Here is a 23,589-nt window from a genome sequence, read left to right as displayed (position 1 = left end):
TTTATCCAGCAGATTAAATCTTTAAATAAATCCTCTTACTTCTCTGCAGACGGTCAGCCAGCTCCTCTTGCTTCATTCTCCTCAGGAAGTCCATTGTGATCTTAACAAATGCCTCTCTGCTGCTCCTCCTCTGCTCATCATCCTCCCTCTTACTCTCTAAGCATTCTGGGTAATCTGGACTCAGAACCTTCTGGAGCTTCTTCAGCTCGTACTTCACAAAAGAGATGATGTTGTCCTCCAGCAGCTGGAACAGAATACTTTACGAATGATCAATGGAGCCAAACATCAGATCCATGTTGGACACACTGACAAACTACTGGCCTACAAAGAGCAGCATGGAGATGACTGTGAACAGAATAGTTATAAAAGTAGTTCTTAAACATGTACAGACCATAAATATAGAGTCCAGGTCTGTTTGATGCTGCTGGGCAGACTGACCACTGGGAACCTCTGAGCTCTCCTGGTCTACTCTGTGGAGGGAATCATGAAGAATTAGCTCAAATTAAATCTGTCCCTTGAGAGAAACAAATAAAAAACCCATATATATTCAGTTTACCCGATCAATATAATTTAATTATGACTCTATATTTAGCTTATTTAGCTGTTCATACTGTGTGGGAAGAAAATAGCTAGTCTCCTGGCTTATATCCTGAGGTCAAAAACCAAGCAAATTGAAGCTTCTGCTGTCTCGAACTGATCTGGGATATACATTACTGTTGCATTCAACAGTTACTGCTTACAAAAGTAGAGATTTGTAGCCTATAAAGAGAGACGGACTGGAGACCACAGTAAAGAGAGTTCCAATAGTCTAACCTGGAGGTCACAAAAAGGTAGATACGTTTTTCAAGGTCCCTGCATGGTATATAACGCTTAGCTTTAGAAAACTGGCGCAATTGAAAGAAGCCAGATTTCACTACAGAAGAAACTTGCTTATCGAGCTTAAAGGAGCTATCCAAATAGACACCTAGTTTATTTATAGAATCAGCGAGAGAATTAAGAATGGGCCCCAGTAGGGCAACTAGCTAGTCTCGAGGGATATGGCTATCGAACACCATAATAATCTTTGACCTCTCTCAGGCAATTGAACAAGGAGTTCAGTGACAATGACAGATCATCAGTCAGTTGACAATAAATCCGAATGTCATCTGTGTAACAATGATAAGAAATATCGTATTTTTCAAATATGGAATCCAAGTGTAGCATGTACAAAGAGAACAATAAAGGGCCCAATACAGACCCCTGGGGCACACCACAACAGAGTGGGGCAACAGAAGAAGAGTATCCTCCCATCACAGCAGAAAAGGATCTGTCTGAGAGGTAAGAATTAACCCAGTCCCACCATTGTTTTGTTTTCAAAAAAGGGGGAACCGCAAGAAGCCTTCAGCAACTCACACATGCGGGAAGTTAACGAACCATTTTGAAAGAAATGGGAAAAAGAATCTGCAATGGTGAGCTTTTTTTGATTTGGGGACTCTTCTCTCCCAGGGAAGGACTCTTCTGTGTTTGGGTTTTTGGTTTTTAGCACTTTGTACCGAAGCTATAGGAGCCGTGGGAAGGTTGTGTCCCTAGCGGTGGTCTGGGTGAAAACTCCAAATGTGTGAAGTATATGTTGTGTGAAAGAGAGATGTCAACAAAGAAAATAGTTAAATCGGCTGATATGTGCGGGATGAATCATGAGAAGAGGTAGGGCTGTTCGATATAACGATATATATCGGATGACGATATAAAAACGTCTATCGTTTCATTTTACGCTATCGTTTGTTTCGTGGTGTCGCAAAATAAACTGTTTACGGCGATATTTTTTCATTATTTTGATGGTCACTGTAGTGGCTATATTAATTTCTTAAAGTTCTCTCTTTCTCTTACAATTAATATAACCACACTACAGATGACACACGTTTGTTTTTATGCATTGCCGTTAGCAATAAAGACGGTAAAAACCACTGCGTGTCCACTTGTTTCACATAAAACTTTTACAATAAAGCTCAAGATCCTGTTGAGACTTTTCAAAATAAACTGAATTAAGTGTTTAGTGCTTAATGATGAACATGAGCTCACCTCTCTGCAGCAGACAGAGGCTGGACTGTAAAATTAATGGGATTCCCTATAGACCGGTCACTCTGTAAGGACACAGAGCTGGTTGGAGGTCCAGGTTGGTTGCTGTGAATAATAATGGAGCAGTAATGTGAGTGCTGCGCTGTGACATGGAGAAAAGTCATGGACAGTTAGAGATGGTCATCTCACCTCTGAGCTTTGGTCTGGCTCTCATGTTCCCCACACAGAGTGGTTTTAGAGGGAGGCACTCCCTCCTCTCTGCCCTCACATTGATCCATGCTGCTGAATTCACATCCACATCAGCTCACACACACTTTCTACCTTCACCTGCAGAGGAAACACAAATCATTCATGTGCACATCAACTGAAATCCTCCATTCTCTCATGTGTGCTGTCCAAATATCAGCTGCTTCTTTCCTGCTTCATCTCAGTTTCAGCTACATGTAGTCAGACAGCAGTGTGAGGCAGAGGAAGCTGCCATAAAAAAGGAATATAAATAAAAGGAAGGAGGAGAAGGCAGATTGTCACAACAAGAGTTTATTTTCTATTGTTGGCTATTTTTTTTGTCTTACTGTGTAGTTTTAATTTAATTGGGGGGAAGATATTTAGGAGTTACAGCGCTTTGTTCAGTACTGTCTCCCCTCTGCAAAAAAGCGAGAGGTGGCAGAGATAAAGATGGTAAGATTTTCATTGGGAAAGACAAAATTAGAAATGAGTCTATCAGAGGGACAGCTGAGATCAAAAAGCTGGACACAGAGAGAGAGACAGACATGTGTGCTTTGACTTAAATCATGTCTGTGCACAAACAGAAACCAATAACTGTTATTTGGTATTATTATATATAAATACACTATCCATCCATCCATTCGCTTCCGCTTATCCTTTTCAGGGTCGCGGGGGGCGCTGGAGCCTATCCCAGCTGTCATAGGGCGAAAGGCGGGGTACACCCTGGACAGGTCGCCAGTCTGTCGCAGGGCTAACACACAGGGACAGACAACCATTCACACTCACATTCACACCTAGTGGTGTGTGTGTGTGTGTGTAAATACACTATATAAAAGTAATTATATATTTTTTAATTAAACCTGATTAAAACATATTTGGAAAGTACTACATTCATCAATGTTTGATTTATTTCTAACACATTTCTTCTGTCTCTTCGCCTGCTGATGTACCTGATAACTCATGTCTAATTGTCTGTTAATGTTTTCAGTAATTTAATACAATAGTTTTGTTTCATCTAATTAAGTCAGCATGAATAAAGAATCTAACAACCTTTGTGTTGTTGTCATAATTACTTCCTATTGAAGCAGATCCAATATTTGTAACAAAGGATTTTTAATCAGACAAAAGCCAACAGGTTTAATTCGGTTCTTTGCTACAGCTATGCATCCACCCTGCACTGTAATTATAAAGACCCCCAACCTCCAACAGCTGCTGACATCATAACTGTTTATGGTCAAACAGATGTGTCAGTCTGACAGCAGTTACTGTGGACCAGCAGCCATGCTCTTGATGCTCTCAGCTCTAGTTGAGCAGGATATCTGTGGTCAACTGAGGCATTTTTAAATATGTTAGAGAAACAAACTAGAGTTTTTCACTCAAATATGCTGACATTTAAATGTTAAAAACTTATTTTTATTCTGGGACTACAGGAATAATTTTATATGATTCAAAGTTCAAAATAACCCTTTCAATCCTCTATTTCATTTAGAACAAACATCCCCGCAGAATTTATCTGTTTGGGAATTACTCTACTCATTTCCCTGAACCTGATTCAGTGCTTTCTCCATGGATACTCCAGATACTAACATGGCAACATGTTCAGCAGCTCTCTGTCCTCAGACACGGAAAACACGCTTTAACATCAGCAGCAGATTTTGGATTTTTGCGTGTTTGATTCTGATGTCTGTGTGAATGAAATGTGAACAGCTATTTCAGTTAACTGGTTTCAAATCAGATTTTAGCTTTTAGATCCAGACAAAATCTAACAGACATGATCTGGTTGTGGATCTCAGAGCTGAGCCTCACATGTTTCTGATCCTGGGATTTTAACACAGCAAAGTAAAACTGTCGCAACCTGCAGAGTTGAAAGACTCATGTTTGGAGATGAGGAATCACATTCAGAAGGACTGAAAACATAAAGGGATTATTATTATTAGGGTAATCGCAAGAAAGTAAAAAACAAGCAGGCCTCCTTTGTATCTTTCTGCAAATTCTTAATTATCACTAAACATCCCTGAAAAATGCATCCGTGTTAAAATCAACACTTTGCTATTAGTTGACTAGACACGATTATGTCAACTATCAAAATCGTCGAAGACTAATAGTCAACGCGTCACGTGAAGCTTTGTAAGATCCCAAAAGACGAAGGAATAAGTAGTAGGATTTAAGCGTGTAATAACGGACTGAAACAGAAGATGGCAGCACTGCATGTACAAGGATGCCAGCTGCCGTTAAACCCCGAAGAAGAAGAAGCTGTGTCCCAGAATTCATAGCGCAAAATAAACGTTACAAAATAAACGTTTAACATGTTTTCAGGCGAGAATGTAGCTGTGTAAACCTCAAAAATCTCTGCTCAGTTTATCAAGACACCACATATTTTCAAAAGTGCTCCGATGTTTTCGGAGACGTCTGTTACCCACCAGCTCAATAGCTAGCCGGGGGCAAGGCTCACTAGAGCCAGAGAGAACACCGGTTTCCGGGCAAATCGTTTTCAAACCCACCGCCGACTTTCGCTATCCAGGTTAAACATGATATATAACTTAAAAATGTTATTGTTTGGCTTTTTTTAGTGTTTTATTTGTTCCTGAGTAAATCGGTTTAGCTGAGATTAAAGTTATAGTTTTTACACAGCTGAAAAAACGTCAAGCAGACAGCTGATTATCAGAAGTGTGAGATGCTCGAGAATATACTCCGGTGTCCTGTTATATTTTAGATAGCAAGGAGCACGCGGCTGAGTTTATTAAACTCCACCGAAACAATCTGCAAATTTCATTAAAATTTAATAAACTATCATCTTGTCTTTGTGTTTAGTTAGCACATACCTTAAACACTTAAAGCTGTAAGCTAATGATAGTTATATAAGAGCAGATGCATGCTGGTGCAATAAGCTGTATGTTTTACGTCCAATGGATACATGATCTGATTGGTCGACTAATTGCAAAAATAATCGGTGACTAGTCGACTATCAAAATAATCGTTTGTGGCAGCCCTATTTGGTATTGATACAAGTACCTCCTTTTCTACTCAAAGTGATCCAAACTCGTTCAAAACTCTGAAGAGCAGAATAACTCATTTGTAATCAAATGTCAAAGTAACTGTTCAGCCTACACGTCACCATAAAGTTTAATTTGTTAAAAATCAAAGTTTGAGTTCATATTCACTACAGTGAGAGAAAACAGTTTAACTTAGTACAATATCTACATGTTTGTTTGTGCAAAATTGTTTATTTGTTCTGTTTCACAATAAAATATAGATATACTTGAATATAGAAAACATCTGTAACATCTGCAATTTGACCACAATTATTTCTATTTTCTACAGTTGGAACACATAAGCTTTAATTTAGTAGTCCTGTACAAATCATATATATATATATATATATATATATATATATATATATATATATATATATTAGGGGTGCAACGATACACAAAATTCACGGTTTGGTTCGGTTCGATACTTTGGTGTCACGGTTCGATATTTTTTCGATACAAAAAAAATGTTCATGCCTTTTTAATTTGTCATTTATTAAAATTATAAATATATATTTTAACTCAAAAGTACAGTTTTTAAATTTAACCCTAACCCTTGTGCGTGTTTTTTATTTTGACAGCGAATGCGCACCTGCGGACCACTTATGTGCAGCCCTGGTTATTTAGCTCGTCATATTGCAGCCACAGAAATTATTTTGTCAATGAAACCATAAAGCTGCACTTTCTTTTTGCCTTATAGTCTGATTTGTCATAACTTCTCCGTTTTGTGGTAAGCTTTTCTTTGGCTGTCACTTCTTCACCCTGACCTGTCTTATTTGGCTCAGCAGAACTAAAATATATATCCTGCTGCTTTTACACACGCACTCACATAAGCTCAGCGATTCTCTGCACGATCAACCTCTCACATGTTTAAGCTTGCTGCGGGAGATTTCACTTGTCATGTTTGCATAGTAAGCTAACGATTAATAAGACGATGTCAGAGGAATTGGTGCACAAATTATCATCACTCACAGATCAGTGCTGTCGCTCTCTATACACAGTTCGCACGATTGCAAAGTGAAAGCAAAAAAACAAGCGTAAATTCAAACGCGATTTCAATATGTCACATATTGACAGTGGCTCACCGATGCCAATGACATAATTACCCAGCTACATTTCAGAAAGAATGCAAAAGCATTGACATATATTTTTCCTTCCTACAATAGCCCGACGGGCAGGGAAGGGATAGATTGTGGTAGCCCGACTGAAAAAATCGCTAGCCCCAGGACGTCGGGCTAGCGATATTGCAAGCCCTGTATCTGATTGAGTAATCACTCATCTTTGGAAAAGAGAGTTTATTACAGAGAAATGTCTCGTTCCAAAATAAAAGCTATACTATCCACTTCTTCTGGGCTATATTCTCAGCAGCATAAGGAGAATCATGTGCTAACAGCTGTCTAAATGACTCGGCTAAAGTTAGTAGCATGCTTGTTGTTTTTGTCTTTGCACTAGGATGATGTCGGCGTAAATGTGCAGTCATATTCGTTGTGTTCCCACTAGTGCTTTCAGGTTAATCTCGTTGAAATGACCTTAACGCCACAACACGGCAAATCTCCGTTAACGAGCTACCGCCGATCGCCCCGTGCATGGGGCTAGACGGCCAACACGTTAACGAGCTAACTGCGCTAACACACTAGTTCCCACCCATGTAATTGAGCATTGCATGGCACATCCAACATACTGTTTTACTTTAGTCCATGACTCGCTTACCTTCAGGGTCATACGTCACATGAAAACCAAAATAATTCCAAACGCCAGATCTGAATGAGGGTGGGGGAGGTTCAATTTGCCATGTTGCAAGGAGAGCTTAACTTCTGTCTCGCTAGCTTGCCCTGCGCTCTTCCTTCTGACTATGCTGTCTGTGTTGAGTGCTCAGTGGATCTGCGCTCGACAGTGCAGCCTAGGCGGAGTAGTCGAACGATTCACTGAGCGCTCAACACAGACAGCGTCGTCAGAAGGAAAGTTGATAAAATAAATTACAAATGTTGTATTGTTCGATACATATGCGTACCGAACCGAAAGCACTGTATCGAACGGTTCAATATCGATACGAATATCGTTGCACCCCTAATATATATCTAAATATATATAGATATATATATATATAGCTGGATAGCATAGTGGTTAGACTACAACGCCTTTGGAACCCAGGATCGCAAGTTCGATTCCTGCCTGGGGCGTCTGTATCCAGTAAGGGTCCTAAGGCTAGACCCCCTATGCTAAGCGAGCCTACCGCAGACATGAGCGAGACAGATAAATATGAAGGCATGCCGGCTCGGACGTCGCCCGAATCAACAAGGTCCGCGTCAGGTCCGCGTCAGGTGTTGAGGAACCAGGGCACCCTGACGAAAAGTGGGCTACTGGAACAAGAAGGCATCGGTGGGCAAGAGATGAAAACAGGGCGTTGTTGGAATGCTACTACGCAAGTAACCCAGGCGGAAGGGGCTATATGAATAGGATGACGGACCTATGGATTCTTCGATACCCAACATCCACAATGACGGCGAAACAACTAGTAGCTCAGTGTTCCAACATTCGAAAGAAGGGACTGCTCTCACAGCTAGAGATTGACGAGGTACAACACAAATGCTACGGCAAGGAGGAGTCAGGACGCCAGGTCAGGGGGGAGATATCATCACCCCCACCCGAGATTGGGTACATAGCCCCAAGTGCGATAGGAGAAGGATCGTTGAGTGCGAGAGGAACTGACCTGAAAAATAGGATAATGGCCAAGCTTGAAACCTGGATCCCCCGTAGCCGGTTACCAAGATTACGTGAAGTACCCTCAGAAGGTCTGCTAGATGATGTTAATGCAGCATTACGGACAATACCTACAACCACTATTACCGACACTAACAAGCTGATCTACAATACGGCAGCAGTGATCAGTGAGATGCTTGGCTACAAGTTGAACAGCCACAAGGGGCAGTACCCTCCATGGAGAAGGAGGCTAGAGGGCAAGATCAAAGTAGCACGGAGGGAGGTTAGCCAACTAACAGAGTTGCAGAAAGGTGCGACAAAGAAGGTGCATAAGAAATACAGCAAGCTGTCCATACCTGAGGCCTTGGAAACTGCCAAGCAAAGACTCACAGCCTTGGCCAGCCGCTTGAGGAGGTACACCAGAGAGATAGAAGGCAGGAGAATAAACCAGCTGTTCTCCACAGAACCAGCAAAGGTGTACTCTCAGTGGCAAGGGAACAATAATAAGAGAACAGCACCACCAAGCCTGGAGATGGAGCAATACTGGAAGAGCATATGGGAGAAGGACGCAACCCATAACGGCAATGCTCAGTGGCTAGTGGATCTGAGGGCAGACCACAGCGACCTCCCTGAACAGGGTCCAGTAACCATCACAGTGGCAGATATCCAAGAAAGGGTCTCCAGTATGAAGAGTTGGACAGCACCAGGGCCCGACATGGTTCACGCCTACTGGCTAAAGAAGCTGACTGCACTCCACGAGCGTCTGGCAGCACAAATGAACCAGCTGCTAGTTAACGAGAGACACCCGGAATGGCTAACCGAAGGTCGGACGGTCCTGATCCCCAAGGACCCCAAGAAGGGACCGGTCCCCTCCAACTACCGACCAATAACCTGCCTCAGTACTACATGGAAGCTCCTGTCAGGCATCATATCGGCTAAGATGAACAGGCACATGGGTCAATACATGAGTGGGACACAGAAAGGAATTGGCAAGAATACCAGAGGTGCAAAACACCAGCTACTGGTAGACAGAACAGTCAGCCGAGACTGCAAGACCAGACTGACCAACCTGTGCACTGCCTGGATTGATTACAAGAAGGCCTATGACTCAATGCCCCACAGCTGGATACTGGAATGCCTAGAATTGTACAAGATCAATGGGACCCTAAGAGCCTTCATCAGGAACTCAATGGGGATGTGGCGTACAACACTAGAGGCCAACTCCAAGCCCATAGCACAAGTCACCATCAAGTGCGGGATCTACCAAGGAGATGCTCTGTCCCCACTGCTGTTCTACATAGGCCTGAACCCCCTCAGTGAGATCATTAACAAGACTGGCTACGGATACCGACTACGGAACGGAGCAGTTGTCAGCCACCTCCTGTACATGGATGACATCAAGCTGTATGCCAAGAGTGAACGAGACATCGATTCACTGATCCACACTACCAGGCTATACAGCAATGACATTGGAATGTCGTTCGGACTGGAGAAGTGTAGTCGGATGGTAACAAAGAGAGGGAAGGTAGTCAGAACTGAGGGGATTGAACTACCAGAAGGCAACATTGCAGACATAGAGGACAGTTACAAGTACCTGGGGATCCCGCAGGCAAATGGGAACCATGAAGAGGCCGCTAGAAAGGCTGCAACCACCAAGTACCTGCAGAGGGTCAGGCAAGTCCTGAGGAGTCAGCTGAATGGTAAGAACAAGATCCGGGCCATCAACACGTACGCCCTGCCCGTGATCAGGTACCCTGCTGGGGTAATAGGCTGGCCAAAGGAGGAGATAGAAGCCACTGACATAAAGACAAGAAAGCTCCTTACCATGCATGGAGGGTTTCACCCCAAGTCCAGCACCCTGAGGCTGTACGCTAAGCGGAAGGAAGGGGGCCGGGGACTGGTGAGTGTCAGCACCACAGTCCAGGATGAGACAACAAACATCCAAGAATACATTGGGAAGATGGCCCCAACTGACCGAGTGCTCAGTGAATACCTCAGGCAGCAGAAACCCAAGAAAGAGGAGGGAGACGAGGAACCATCATGGAAGGACAGGCCCCTGCACGGTATGTACCACCGGCAGATAGAGGAGGTGGCTGATATCCAGAAATCCTACCAGTGGCTGGAAAAAGCTGGACTGAAAGACAGCACAGAGGCACTAATCATGGCAGCACAAGAACAAGCTCTGAGTACAAGATCCATAGAGGCTGGGGTCTATCACACCAGGCAAGACCCCAGGTGCAGGCTGTGTAAAGATGCCCCAGAGACAATCCAGCACATAACAGCAGGGTGCAAGATGCTAGCAGGCAAGGCATACATGGAACGCCATAACCAAGTGGCCGGCATAGTGTACAGGAACATCTGTGCCGAGTATAACCTGGAAGTCCCGAGGTCAAAGTGGGAGATGCCCCCAAGGGTGGTGGAGAATGACCGAGCTAAGATCCTGTGGGACTTCCAGATACAGACGGACAAAATGGTGGTGGCTAACCAACCGGACATAGTGGTGGTAGACAAACAGAAGAAGACGGCCGTAGTGATCGATGTAGCGGTTCCGAATGACAGCAATATCAGGAAGAAGGAACACGAGAAGCTGGAGAAATACCAAGGGCTCAGAGAAGAGCTCGAGAGGATGTGGAGGGTGAAGGTAATGGTTGTCCCCATGGTAATCGGAGCACTAGGTGCGGTGACTCCCAAGCTAGGCGAGTGGTTCCAGCAGATCCCGGGAATAACATCGGAGATCTCTGTCCAGAAGAGCGCAGTCCTGGGAACAGCTAAGATACTGCGCAGGACCCTAAAGCTCCCAGGCCTCTGGTAGAGGACCTGAGCTTGAAGGATAAACCGCCCGCAGGGGCGTGCTGGGTGTTTTTTTTTTATATATACACAGTGTTGGTCAAGTTACTTGAAAAAAGTAATCAGTAACTAATTACTGATTACTTCCCCAAAAAAGTAATCCCGTTACTTTACTGATTACTTATTTTCAAAAGTAATTAATTACTTAGTTACTTAGTTACTTTTTAAAAACACGATTTACAACCTGAAGAGGTGATAAAGCGATAGATCTTTCAGCCCAATTCTACTTTTTCTACATAATCCATCATACAGAATGTAATCAAATGGAAAAGTCTCTTTTTTTAACTTGTTTTATCAGTTTTAATCTTTTAACTTTATGCATCAAGCAAAAATTTAATTATATGCAACATTCTCTGACTTGAATAAATTAGTTTAACATTTAAACCTATTTTCTACACATTCCAGCACATAAAATAAAATATTTTTTGTGTTTAAACTCACTCTTTCAAATAGATGCAAGTAAAACACAGCAGAAAATAAATAAAGTCAAAGACTCAGCGGTCCTGTTGCTCTATTTTCACCTACAAAGCAGGACTGTGGTAGGCGGAGGTTTACCCTGGTGCAGGTGTGCCGCGGTCAGTTGAAGAATCCGCGAGTTTCTCTGTGAATTTCCCATTACGTCGTTGCGCACTCGGTGCTTGCTTAGAAGTTTAGGGGGTTTTTTCGCTGTAAAAAGAAGTTTTCTTCCCACGCACGATGGACGCAAATGTTTTTGTCACTTTTTATGGAATCAAACTCAAAGTAAGGTCAGTACTTCCACGCTTTAAACGCTGCACGCTCATACTCTCTCCCACAATCATAGCTGGACTGGCCATCGGGCATTTGCCCGGTGGGCCGCTGGCGATTTTTTGTTTTTATGGGCCGATGGATTTTTCTTTTTTTTTTTTTTTTTTTTTAGGAAGGGTATATATAATGAAAGGTGTTGGATTGGCCAATTGGTCATGATCGACTCTGGGCTGGACCAATTACAGCCGAGGAGGCCGGATGCACCCTCCCCCTCGTTTAGCAATCATGTGATTTTCGTGCATTGCATGCCGGGAACTCGTGGCAAAACAATCCAAGTACCGCATCATATGCAAGCATTTGCAGCACCGCAAAACGTTCATTCTCCGGTTCCAATACCTTCTTGTTTTTTCTTTGCAGCACAAAAAAGGAACGTACAAAACAAAAGGAGAACAATGCCGGTCCGTACAAAGACAGACTCGACGAAAAGACAAAGAAAAGATACGAGGAAAAAAATCAAAGGAGTGAAAAGGTCAGACCCTTACGAGCACACAGAGTGGACAAAAGACGTTAGCGTGCTGCCCAACTTTCACCACGCTCAGATTTATAATTATACGGTTCTTGGAGTGAGTGCATACACTCATGAAGTTTAGTAACTTCAGGTCACAGCAACAAGACCAGGTACAGTTTACCGACGGATGGGTACAGGACCTTGAAATGCACCGTGTAGAAAGTAAAGACCATCGTACGAACAAAGGTAAGTTTACCAGTCTCACAAATCGTCATCATAAATACACATTCGTTAACCGTTTATTAATATAACCTTTGAGCTCAACGGTAATTAATTAGTAGTGGAAATAATTTCTGGTAGCATTACAGAAATGTAGCAGTGACAATAATATTGTATGTTGTAATCGCACTGGACAATTAGTGATACAAAACAACTGTTTTATCTTGTGAATAAAAGTATATGTTTTTGTCAATGTACCATGGTAATAACAGAAGCGAAACACAATATTGTGTCAGGACAATTCACTATTTATGCACAATAAATAAAGGAGCATAGCGCGACAATTTCTGTTCACGCCAGACTTGCTTGTAACCTATATTACCAGTTATGTTAAGAAAAATGACGTATTAACTACTACAAAACACTGACCTTTGTGGAAATGCTTGGAGCAGACTAACATATGAGCTGGAGTGTTCTGAGACGTTATATTTGGTATATCCAGACCATCCGTCGGCTCTTACTTCGGAAACATGGCTCAAAAAAATTCTCTTCAACGACGTAATCCGATAAAAAAAAAACAAACGATTTACCCGTCGGCTTCCCGTGGCTGTCATGCAACTGGCTATTGCAGTTAATAATACAACAGCTTCTTGCCATTTTTTGGGTTTCTTTTTATCGCTGTCTAACTGAGTTCAATTGAAAGCCTGCGTGCGCTAGTACCTCTTGCCACAAGTTCCCAGAATCCTTTGCGGTTTTACCCTTGAATGACGTCACATTTTCAATCTTTATCCTGGTGGGCCGGTCTCTAGTCAAAATGCCCGGGCCGATTTTTTGTCCCTGTCCAGCCTTGCCCACAATCTATATGTGATCCATTGTTGATCTGCACACAGCTGTTGTCACTAACAGCGCACTCGCTTACGTCACTGTCGTGAGACATTCTCGCAAAAAATCACGGTTTTAGTAACGCAGTAACACAGCGTTCCTACGGGAAAGTAACGGTAATCTAACTACCGTTTTTGCAATAGTAATCCCTTACTTTACTCCTTAGTTGAAAAAAGTAATCAGATTACAGTAACGCGTTACAAGTAACGCGTTAACGAGATGGGCGTTAACGAGATGGGCAGTAACGCGTTACGCGTTACTGCCCATCTCTGTATATATATATATATATATACATATATATATTGCATTAGCGCAGTTTGATCGTTAACATGTTGGCCGTCCAGTCCCATGCACGGGGCGATCTGCGGTAGCTCGTTAATGGAGATTTGCCATGTTGTGGTGTTAACGTCATTTCAGATTAACGCTGACAGCACTAGTGGGAACACAACGAATATGACTGCACATTTACTCCGACATCATCCTAGTGCAAAGACAAGTGGAAGCAGACAAAAACAACAAGCACGCATGCTACAAACTTTACCCGAGTCATTTAGACATTCTTATAGTGGTAATTGTCACAACATGTATTTTGATTGTAAGCAGTACTAGCATGTATCCTGAAAGTTACAGGCATTTTGATGCATGGGTAGTAACTTTATTCACGAGTAGCATTTTTAGTTAGCATGCTAAGCTAATACTCGTTAGCTAGTCGGGTGCTTTTTGACTTGCACTCAGCTCTAATGTTTCTCTATGAGATTGTAATTGTTCTAATTCTTTTTAACAGAACTGAATGTTGCAGTTGCTTTGCACACTGTTAATGAAGACTGTGTGCTGTTTTCTTTGTACCAGGTAGGTGCTGTTAAATATAAGTTTTAATTGATGCTGTTGATAGGAAAAAAAAATGATGAACAATGATCATTGTTTTATAATAGAAAAGCTGTTTTTATGTGTTATTGTTGTTGCTGGTTAGGAAAAAGGAGAAAAATAAATAAATAATACTGCTACTATACGATCACAGGTTTGGTTTCAGCTAGAACTTTTAAAAGAAAGACTTTGTTGATGTTGTGTTGTATAAATATATCTTAGTCATTTGTTAAGTGTTATGTTTAGAAAGAAAAAGGAAAAAAAAACTCCCAAGCTGGTGAACTGAATGTTGCAGTTGCTTTGCACACTGTTAATGAAGACTGTATGCTGATTTCTTTGTACCAGTTGCCAGAATAAAGAGGGAGCCCAGAGTAAGGACAAGTCCAGCGTTGCAGTGCCGTCCTTTCTACATGGGCATATCACACCACTTGCACAATAGACTCACAGAACAGCAACAGCTACAATTGCACCCAAAATAGATAGATATAGATATCATCAAGAAATTTTTTTAACGTCACAGCTTTGTGTCTGACTTAAACTATTAATATAAAAATTGTGACTGAAGCATCATTAGATGTTCTGATTTATTAACAGACTATTTTAAATGTAATACTATAATTAATTTGTTCAGGCTGAGAAATGTAAAAACTGTTTATTCTCCATTTTTGTTTCAGTGTGAATGGTCTGTTGGCGTAGAGTCATCAGTTCATGATACTTTTTAACCGACCTGCTGAATCGAAGCTACATCTGCTTTAAACAACACTATATTTTGTTGTTTTGTAACACTTGTCCCTGTTGGTGCGGAGCCAACAGTTTGTGACGCGGTATTTTTACGACCGACATGTTGAATATGCATCTAACACACATCTATACAAAATATTAATTTACAAAGTCTGCTCCCTCTCTCTCTCCTGCTGTCCATGTAAATATAAACATCGGAACTACTCTCTCTGGCCGAGCTCAGACCACATTTAGTGCATTTGGTCTGATTCACACTTAGGAACTTTCTCAATTCTCAAGTACGCATATTGAGACAGGCCCATATACACACAGAGAGAAAATGGCGGACACACTCGGCCTCGTTGAAAAACATTACAGACTGACTTTAATGGAGAAAACACAGTTTGTTGTGTGAAGAAATCAAACATGAGCTGAACATACAGTAAAGTTCCTTAAGACAAACTGTTAAAAGAGGAAACAAAGCAAACTTACAGTTTCTTCAAACACACAAACCAACAACAACCTCCACTCCACGAAGTTCAGGAAAGTGAAAGTAAATTTGAGCAAGGAGGAAAGAGGCGTTTGAGGACACCCAGGAGAATCGAAACACTGTCTGCTGGCAGGCCATGTTTTATTTCTGCTTGTTTTCCTGTTTGAAACACACACATGCATTGTTGTTCTTCATGCAGCGTTTGAATATTTCAACACTAAACCGACGTTTCTTCAAAGCTCATTGCAACATGTTGGAGTCATGAATGAAAGTGCTGACTGAGAGTGGATCACATGATGTTTAAGGCGTGTCATGTGACATTTTCAGTATTGCCACACATGTCTAGATTATCCCTGATATCATAACTGCTCAAACACTGATGATTATATTTGAAGAATTATTACTGATGGCAGCAAAGTTTGAATAGATCTCTGTCTGTACTGATTTGTGGTCCTCTGGAGGTCAAAACACAAACTGCATGATGTCACTGTAACCACCACAGTGACAGGAAGTGTTTTTAAATGACTGAAACACACTTCATTTTAATCCTTTTTTACCCTCCAATTTAAAAGTTATTTGTTAAAATGTTTTAAACTAAAACATGACCCTCAGTACATCTTAAAGAACATTCACTTACAAAAGTGTAGCAGTCAAACCTTCATAAGTGAGCTTTTATGTGAAAGAAAAAAAAACAGGAAGTGCTTGGTAATTTGTGTCAAAGAAAGGAAACGTCTTCCCTTCTTTGAGTAGAGTGGTGACCGTCACTGATGGATCATGTATGTGCATGTATTTGTTCCAGGATGAGACAAGAATCACTTTGAGGTTGTATCTTGTGTAGGAATAATAAAAAAATATCTGCAAAAGCAAACATGCAGAGATCCCCCGTTGATGACACCTGATGATTAAGGGAACAGCACTGAGCAACTTTCGGTAATACCCTAATGTAAATCTCACAGCAGGCCAATGCAAACAAACCAGTACAGAGGTGATATGATGCTGTCTGCTTAAAACAATAAGGACATGATCTGCTGAACCAGTTGTATTTGAGAAAGGAGCAAAAGCCCAATAAAAGAGGCCCATTATTGGGCAAACAATAAATGTGTGTTAAGTTCAAACTGAGGAAGCATCACTGATGATCTTCTTGTATCCATGTTAGTGTTTAAAGTCCAACATCACCCTCTAGTGGCCATATATAAACCATAGTTGAGGATGGTGTTAATGTAAAATGTGAATCATAGGCTGTATCCCAATTCAGGGTCTGCAGCCTCAAAGTACGCAGCCTCAACGGTCCTCAAGGGCCGCGTAGTCAAAGACCACTAAGGCCGGAAGTGAGAGGCCTGTGAAATGGGACGGGCTAGCCTCCGTCGCGCTACCCAGGTTGCCCAGCAACCATCATACTAACAGCTGGAAACATGTCATACAGCTTTGTTTGAAAGAAATGAAGGAGAACATATTTAGTTTATTTGTTTCTACATGAGCTCTGTGAGATTTAATAAGTATCTGAGGCTGAGACCACAGGACTGTAAAACATGATAGTTGGGCTTCATTTCTGTGCTGAACAGTCATTTTAAGATTAGCTAGTAAATAACAATTAGCTAATGTTGTTCATGAGACTAAAGTCATCTCACTTTGGTAATGTAAATATAATATGGACAATATTATAGTTATTATATTAATCATTATTAGTCATTACAGCAGGGAGTTTGAACTCCGTGTCAAACACTGAGTTTCAGTAAAGATTCAAGTTGCATTTATTTATATATATAAAGTCTTACACTCCCTTGCTCCACCACCACTAAAGCAGTTCATTAGGCATAAAGAAAGCTCAGACAGGACCACTCGAGCTTCAATCCGAGGAGACTTGTTTATATCCCACAGACGGACAGCATTTGGGCAGAACGTCCTCTCTGTCAAGGGAGGCCATCTGTGGAACAGTCTTCCTCAACCCATTAGAGAATGCTCGACATTCAATTTGTTTAAGGCAAAGGTTAAAAACTGGTTATGGACAAATCAAGTGTGTGATCATGTATGAGTTGTATAGTTTTAATGTGTTATTTGGGAACAGAATGGTGTGTATGTGTAAGTTTGGTGATGGAGTTTTTACTATGAATGAATGATGAATTTTTATGAATTATTATGTTTTTTTTTATGCTTAAGGACAACAGATGGAAATTAGCCCTTGGCTATAATCTGGTATGTTTACATTCATGTATTTTTTTTTTTTACATTTATGTTCATTAACATGCACTATCCTAAATAAAATAAATTAAATTCTATTTCCTATCACCTTAAATCTTCACTCAAAGACAAGTATCTTTGACAGTGTATATATATAGGTGTATTATATATAAGAGATAAATATTGTTCGTTTAATATGTTGGCATTACCAAATTTGGCTCAATGTTTACATACACTGTTCCAAAAAATAGTAATGTCAAATTATTTTACTGTGTATTTTACAGTTGTGTACTGTTTTTCTAGAATATCATTACATTTACATAAGTAGACTGTGATCTGACACGTCAAATGTAAAATAACATAACATCACTGTAAATGTAATAAAACACAATTTACTTGTTTGTTAAATATATTTTGTTGTACATATGCATATTTAGATTGCAAAAATACATCCAGAAATGTCTCCCATCATTCCTTGGGACATGTGCTGCTGTTTAGATGTTCTTGTTTTATTGTTTATGGTTATGTTACTTCTAACTATCTTGAATGTTGTGTTTACGCCGTGGTGCAGCATCACTGACAGTTGTTGTTTTGTAGAGAGAGTGCTGTACCATGAGTAACTTCTGTTGTGCTGTTGTTGAACCTTGAGGCACATTGTAGCACCAGCAAGTGTTTTATTAAGGAGTTCCCCCTACCAGCTTGGGGTTAAATAACAAGCTCAATCTCTCTGTGAGCTTCTTTGTTAAGATTTCTCTGCATGCCACAATGTAAAACATTGCACGGTGTGCTAATTATATATTTTGAAAAAGAAATGTAGAGGTAGGAATTGCAATTAATATAAATAACATGACACTAAGCATCGGCCAATGAATGTGAACTAACAACAACAAGGTCGGAGGTATGGCTGCGACCGTAGGAAAAAACCCTAATATGAAGGTATTTTACTGTGAATATGACAGTAATGTTCTGTTCTTGTAGAATATCATTAAAGTTACGTAAATAGACTTTGACTTCACATTTTGAATGTAAATTAACGTTAAATCACTGTAATGTAATACAACATAATTGTCATGATTATTAAATGTATCTGTCTGTACATATGCATATTTAGATTGTTAAAATACATTCACAAATGTATCATGATTTCAGAAATATCTGTCCGTTATTTGAAAGATTGAACTGTTGAATTCAAATGTAATGCTATGGAAAAGTATATAACATGATCCCTATAAGCTTGTGTTACATCACATAAGTATTATTATCATTGCTGGTTAGGCCGTTTGTGGCTCAAGAGTTGGCAGTTTGCCTTGTGATCAGAAGATTGCCGGTTCGCGCCCCGGCTCGGACACTCTCCGTTGTTGTGTCCGTGGTCAGGACTCTTCACCTACCGCCTAGTGATAACCAAAGGGGCTGATGGTGCAATATGGCAGCCTCGCCGCTGTCAGTCTGTCCCAGGGCATGCAATCAATTATTATTCAAGTTAACTGTATATTTCTGTACATTTACGTATTATGATTCATATTTCCACATTCAGTGACCTTTTTTATAGGTAATTTCATTGTTTAATCACGTTAAAATGTTCCTAATTTAATGTCTAAAAGCACTTGGAAAAGGCAGAATCCCATGTCAAATTAGCGCAACAAACTCTATTTTCATTACTGAAAATAACCGTATTTTTATGGGACAGTTATTTTCTGTTATTTTACGGTCGTATTTTGGCGCCCCAGCTGCCGGAATATTACCGTTTTTTAAGATGTTTTTTTTTTTCCCTATTTATAGATGATTTCATTGTTTAATCACATTAACATGTTCCTGATTTAATGTTTAGCGGCACTTGAAAAAGGCGAGATCCCATGTCAAATTAGCGCAACTACTTGTATTTTCATTACTGGAAATAACCGTATTTTTATGGGGAGTTATTTTCTGTTATTTCACGGTCGTATTTTGGCGCCCCAGCTGCCGGAATATTACCGTTGTTTTAGGATGTTTTTTTTAAAAGTGTGTCTTCAAAACAGTGAAAGGATGTTTTGCTTTTCTGTTGCTTTTTTTTTCTTTTCTTCTCTTTTTCTCTTCTACAAATCAACAGGAATAAAGAGTCATGCTCAAACAGGGTTTTTAGCTGATGTTTTCATGATTGACATGTTTTTCTACTACAAAACAACAAACTGTTGGATTAAATAATGATTATAAATTGACTGTAGCTGTGTCTCGTCTGCAGTCAACTTGTATTATAATGTGCCGACAACGCCTAATCATCAAACTTCAAACAGACCTCAAGGATTGCTCTGCCATAGAGTTTTCAGCCGTCCATGTTGGAGTCTAATGAGTGTAATCAAGGTTTTAGGGAGAGTTTACAGTTCTGTGTGGGTTGCAGTGAGAGGGTTTTTTTAGTGTTGATGGAGAAAGGGGAAGTGCTAACATACAAAGGGCCAGAGAATTGAAAACAAAGTAAAAAGCTCACTGCAGCTATTGTCTGTGTTTTGTCACAACAGTGAAATCCACTCTTACGCTAAAACACAGACAGTGGCTACAGTGGTCACATATCCTGGTACTGTCCCCATTCCAGCATCCCTCAGACATATACAGCATTTACTTCCACAAAGTTAGGAGACAGTATTTTGTAGGACTGTGAGGAAGCAAGTATCCAGTGGGAGAGAACAGCCCCTCCCCTTTGCTTGCTGTCTGAATGGAAACAAGCGTGAGGATGTACATTTGGGGTGGCTGTAGCTCAGGAGGTAGAGCAGGTCACCGACTGATTGGAAGGTTGATGGCTGAACCCCAGTCTGCATGTCAAACATCTTTGGGCAAGATATTAACACCAAGCTGCTCTCTGATGCATGCACTGGAGTATGAATTTATGAATATTAGACAGAAAGCACTTGTTATAGAAAACAGTGCTTGTATGAATGCGTAAAGTGCTTTGAGTGCTGCAGGAGAGCAGAAACACACTTTACTAGAATCCGATTATCTACTATTTTACACATTTGTGGACCATAAATTATACTTTATACTTCTTTGAAATCAACTTGAAGGATGCTGCCTGCATGGACGCATGCGTGGTTGGTGGCACATCAGACCGTGCCACTGTTTTTGTGCAGTCTTTGGGCCGTCACTCAGTTGAGTTCAATTCAGTTTTATTTATGTAGCATCAAATCAAACAGTTGGCTCAAAGTTCTTCATAAAGCAAAGTAAGGACATTACAATATTGCAGAGAAAACGGCAACAATCAGAGCCACCATTTGGTGACACTGTCCCACTAAACCTTTAAATACAAGTAAGCCTTAAAATCTGAAAGTGAAGCACAAAGACTGAAGTGAAACTGAGTGTTAAACTAAATTTCCCACAGCAGCCATTGTCTGTGTTTTCATCCAGTGTTCTTAAATATTTTTTATTGTGGTTTTTCTTTTCAACTGTTCAATTCAGTGTTGCTTTCTTACCTGGATCTGCACCACTTGTTAAACGTTCAGCCTTTGACAGGCTCATAGATCATCATCTTCCAGTGACACACAAGCACGTCTGTGGTGGGTGAAAGCCCCTCCTCACTCGCTGTCCAGACGGAAACCTGTACACATGTTACTCTATTTATTAAAACCTTCTTCACATTAAGTTCTCTCCTCTGTGACGCACTTTGAAATGTTGGCTTTGGAAAGATAAAAAGACTAACATATTTAAAGGATCAAGTGGTCGAGAAATATCACTGTGTATTTTTTAACCCTGGTAATAATGTGTTAGATATTCATACATGTTTACATGACCTGTATGAAGGAACACTGTGGGAACTTTTCCTTCAACTCATCGTGTTTTCCATGGACGTCGACCGAGTGATGAAAAGACGGAGCAGGGAATATTCTGACTATTTGATTTCAGCCTTGGACTCAAATCTTAAACAATCTTAAAGTTTCTCAGTGCAGATTATTCATTGTACATTAGTCTGATTAATCTCTCACTATAAGATGATAAGTTCATCTAAAGTACCTTACAATGTGTTAGTTTTCCTTTGTCCTTCAACTCTGATGGAACAGCTGTGAGAGCTGCAGCTGGAAAATAAATTCCAAAGTAAAGAAAAACAAGTCTTTACACGACTGGAATCCAAGTTTATGGATGAGTCAGTTTCTCAGAAGTCCCTGAGGGGACATTAGGGTTTGTGTTCATTTCAGTTAATGTTCATCAATATCAATCAAATATCAGCAAATCAACATTCCTTCAAGGTGTTTTATACTGAACCATAGAGAGAAAGTCCCACCTCTCACACAGTGAGCAAACATTTAGTAATGATAATAAAATCCCCCCTTTAACAGCAAGAAGCCTCCAACAGCTCAAGGCAAATCAACAGCTGCGCAACAGCTGCTGTTTTTTTTTTTTTTTTTTTATGTATCTAACGAACGCTAATATCAGGTATAAAGAGACAGCCAGCGTCACATCAAGTCTGGTTGTAACAGTCGGACATCAGAGAAGATTTGACTGAAAATCAATTTGTAGTTTGTTGTCCACCTTATTTGTACAATTTGAAAAAAGTGTTTAATTTTAGTAACGTTTCTCATGAGTTTGTGATCTCAAGAGTTTGATAATGTGAATACAATGCCAGCTTAAGCCTGACAAGGTGACAAAAACAAAACATAACTACAAACTAAATAAAACTAATCTAAAAAAAAAAACGTTTTTAATTTTGTTGAGCTTCATTGTTTCTCAGATTCATGCTAACTTCATCTGAACTCTGCTGCTGGCAACACCAGGTGAAAAACAAACTGCGTCACTGAATGATGAAAAACTGGAGTCTAGGATTTGCTTCTGTAGATCTTTATCATTTTAAACATGTTGAGCCCACATTTCACTATATGAAATGAAAAACAAAGTCCTGCCTGTGGACCATAACGTTATTATACCCATTAAAAGCTGATATAAAATATTGACTTTGACCGTCTTTCAAACTACTACCTACAAAAGCACAAATCAGACACACTGAGTCTATATTTTCTTGTAGCTTATGTTTATTTTCAATGTTTATATTGGTAAGGTTGTTCAAACTTGCTCTAATATTTTCACATTAAAGCCTTACAGCTATTCGCAAAGAGCTTTTAATATGAAAGACACGCAGTAGAAGAAGTATTTTTCTGTACAGTCTAAGGAAAGAACAGTGTTGAGTCTGTAGCTGTCCTGATGAATTAGCGGTGTAAATGTGAATTGTTTATTTATGGCCACTAGAGGGAGATGTTTGACTATCAAATAACCAATGACACTTCCACAGAACACTTAAAACAGTGAGGATTTGCACTTCCTGATAAGATGACATTGTTTTATTTTAATTAACTGTGGATAAAAAACTATCTTCACTTAAGTATGTTTTCATGATGGGATTAAATAAACACTGTGAGTGTTTGGGCTTTGTGACCAGGTTAAATGTAACACTGATCGTCTGATCTGAGAAGTTTATTACTACTACTACTATTGTTATTATAATTATTGTTATGATTATGAATCAATAATTTGGGGTCATCGAATCTATTTAATTCTATTTTTTCTTTCCTGTGTTGCGGGAATTGCCGTCTTGTGTGTGACTGAGTGCAGTAAGGAGTGTATGTGATGTGTGTGTGAGCATGCGCGTGAAGGAAACGCAGGGAGTGGAAGAAAAAGAGAGAGAGTGTGTCATGGGTAGAGAGGGTGACTGGGAGCAGCGTTCTAACGGGCTACAGCCTATGCAGTGTGTTTTCGAAGTGTGCAGTACTGTTATTAAAGCCTCATCTCTTCAGTTCTCTCCGGTGCCTCGGCTGATTTCTGTCTGCACTACTCCACAAAAGTGAAGGGAGTTAACCCCGAAGGAGGAAAAACTTCAGCCCTGAGGAAGCATCTCCCCTGACTGACGGCGAGGAATGGTTAACACCTGTAATTCAGTAATTAATCTGTACTAAATCAAAGAGGGAACACTCTTTGTTTTATTTTTATTTTTATTATTATTATTATTATTATTATTTTAAATTCTCCTTTCTCAAAAACAGAAAATGAAATTGTAGCTTGGCGGAGAAACACAAAAAACCTTATTTCTTTTTTTTTCTTCTCCAAGACAAGAAACTAAGTTTTAACTTTTCTGCCTTATCACCTAAAGCAAAGCAGACAACCCATCTCTCAGCTGGCTCTGAACTTATCAT

General features: G+C 40.3%; 1 protein-coding gene across 1 annotated transcript in view; it reads right to left on the bottom strand.

The window, feature by feature from the left end:
- LOC101474305 (protein NLRC3) overlaps positions 1 to 15,391 on the bottom strand; it is a 29,819-nt gene extending 14,428 nt beyond the window's left edge. The window contains exons 1-5 of the mRNA XM_024800697.2: positions 15,271 to 15,391; positions 2,245 to 2,382; positions 2,059 to 2,160; positions 392 to 470; positions 40 to 244 (exon numbers count right to left, since the gene is read on the bottom strand). Of these exons, the coding sequence (XP_024656465.2) occupies positions 40 to 244; positions 392 to 470; positions 2,059 to 2,160; positions 2,245 to 2,333 (475 nt within the window). The 5' untranslated portion in view covers positions 2,334 to 2,382; positions 15,271 to 15,391. The remainder of the gene's footprint in view (positions 1 to 39; positions 245 to 391; positions 471 to 2,058; positions 2,161 to 2,244; positions 2,383 to 15,270) is intronic.
- Between the last annotated feature and the right edge of the window lie 8,198 nt (positions 15,392 to 23,589).

This window comes from Maylandia zebra, unplaced genomic scaffold, assembly GCF_041146795.1.
Source record: "Maylandia zebra isolate NMK-2024a unplaced genomic scaffold, Mzebra_GT3a scaffold02, whole genome shotgun sequence".
Classification (NCBI taxonomy): Eukaryota; Metazoa; Chordata; class Actinopteri; order Cichliformes; family Cichlidae; genus Maylandia; species Maylandia zebra.
Note: the sequence above shows the minus strand (reverse complement) of the source record. Positions and strands in the feature narration are given on the sequence as shown.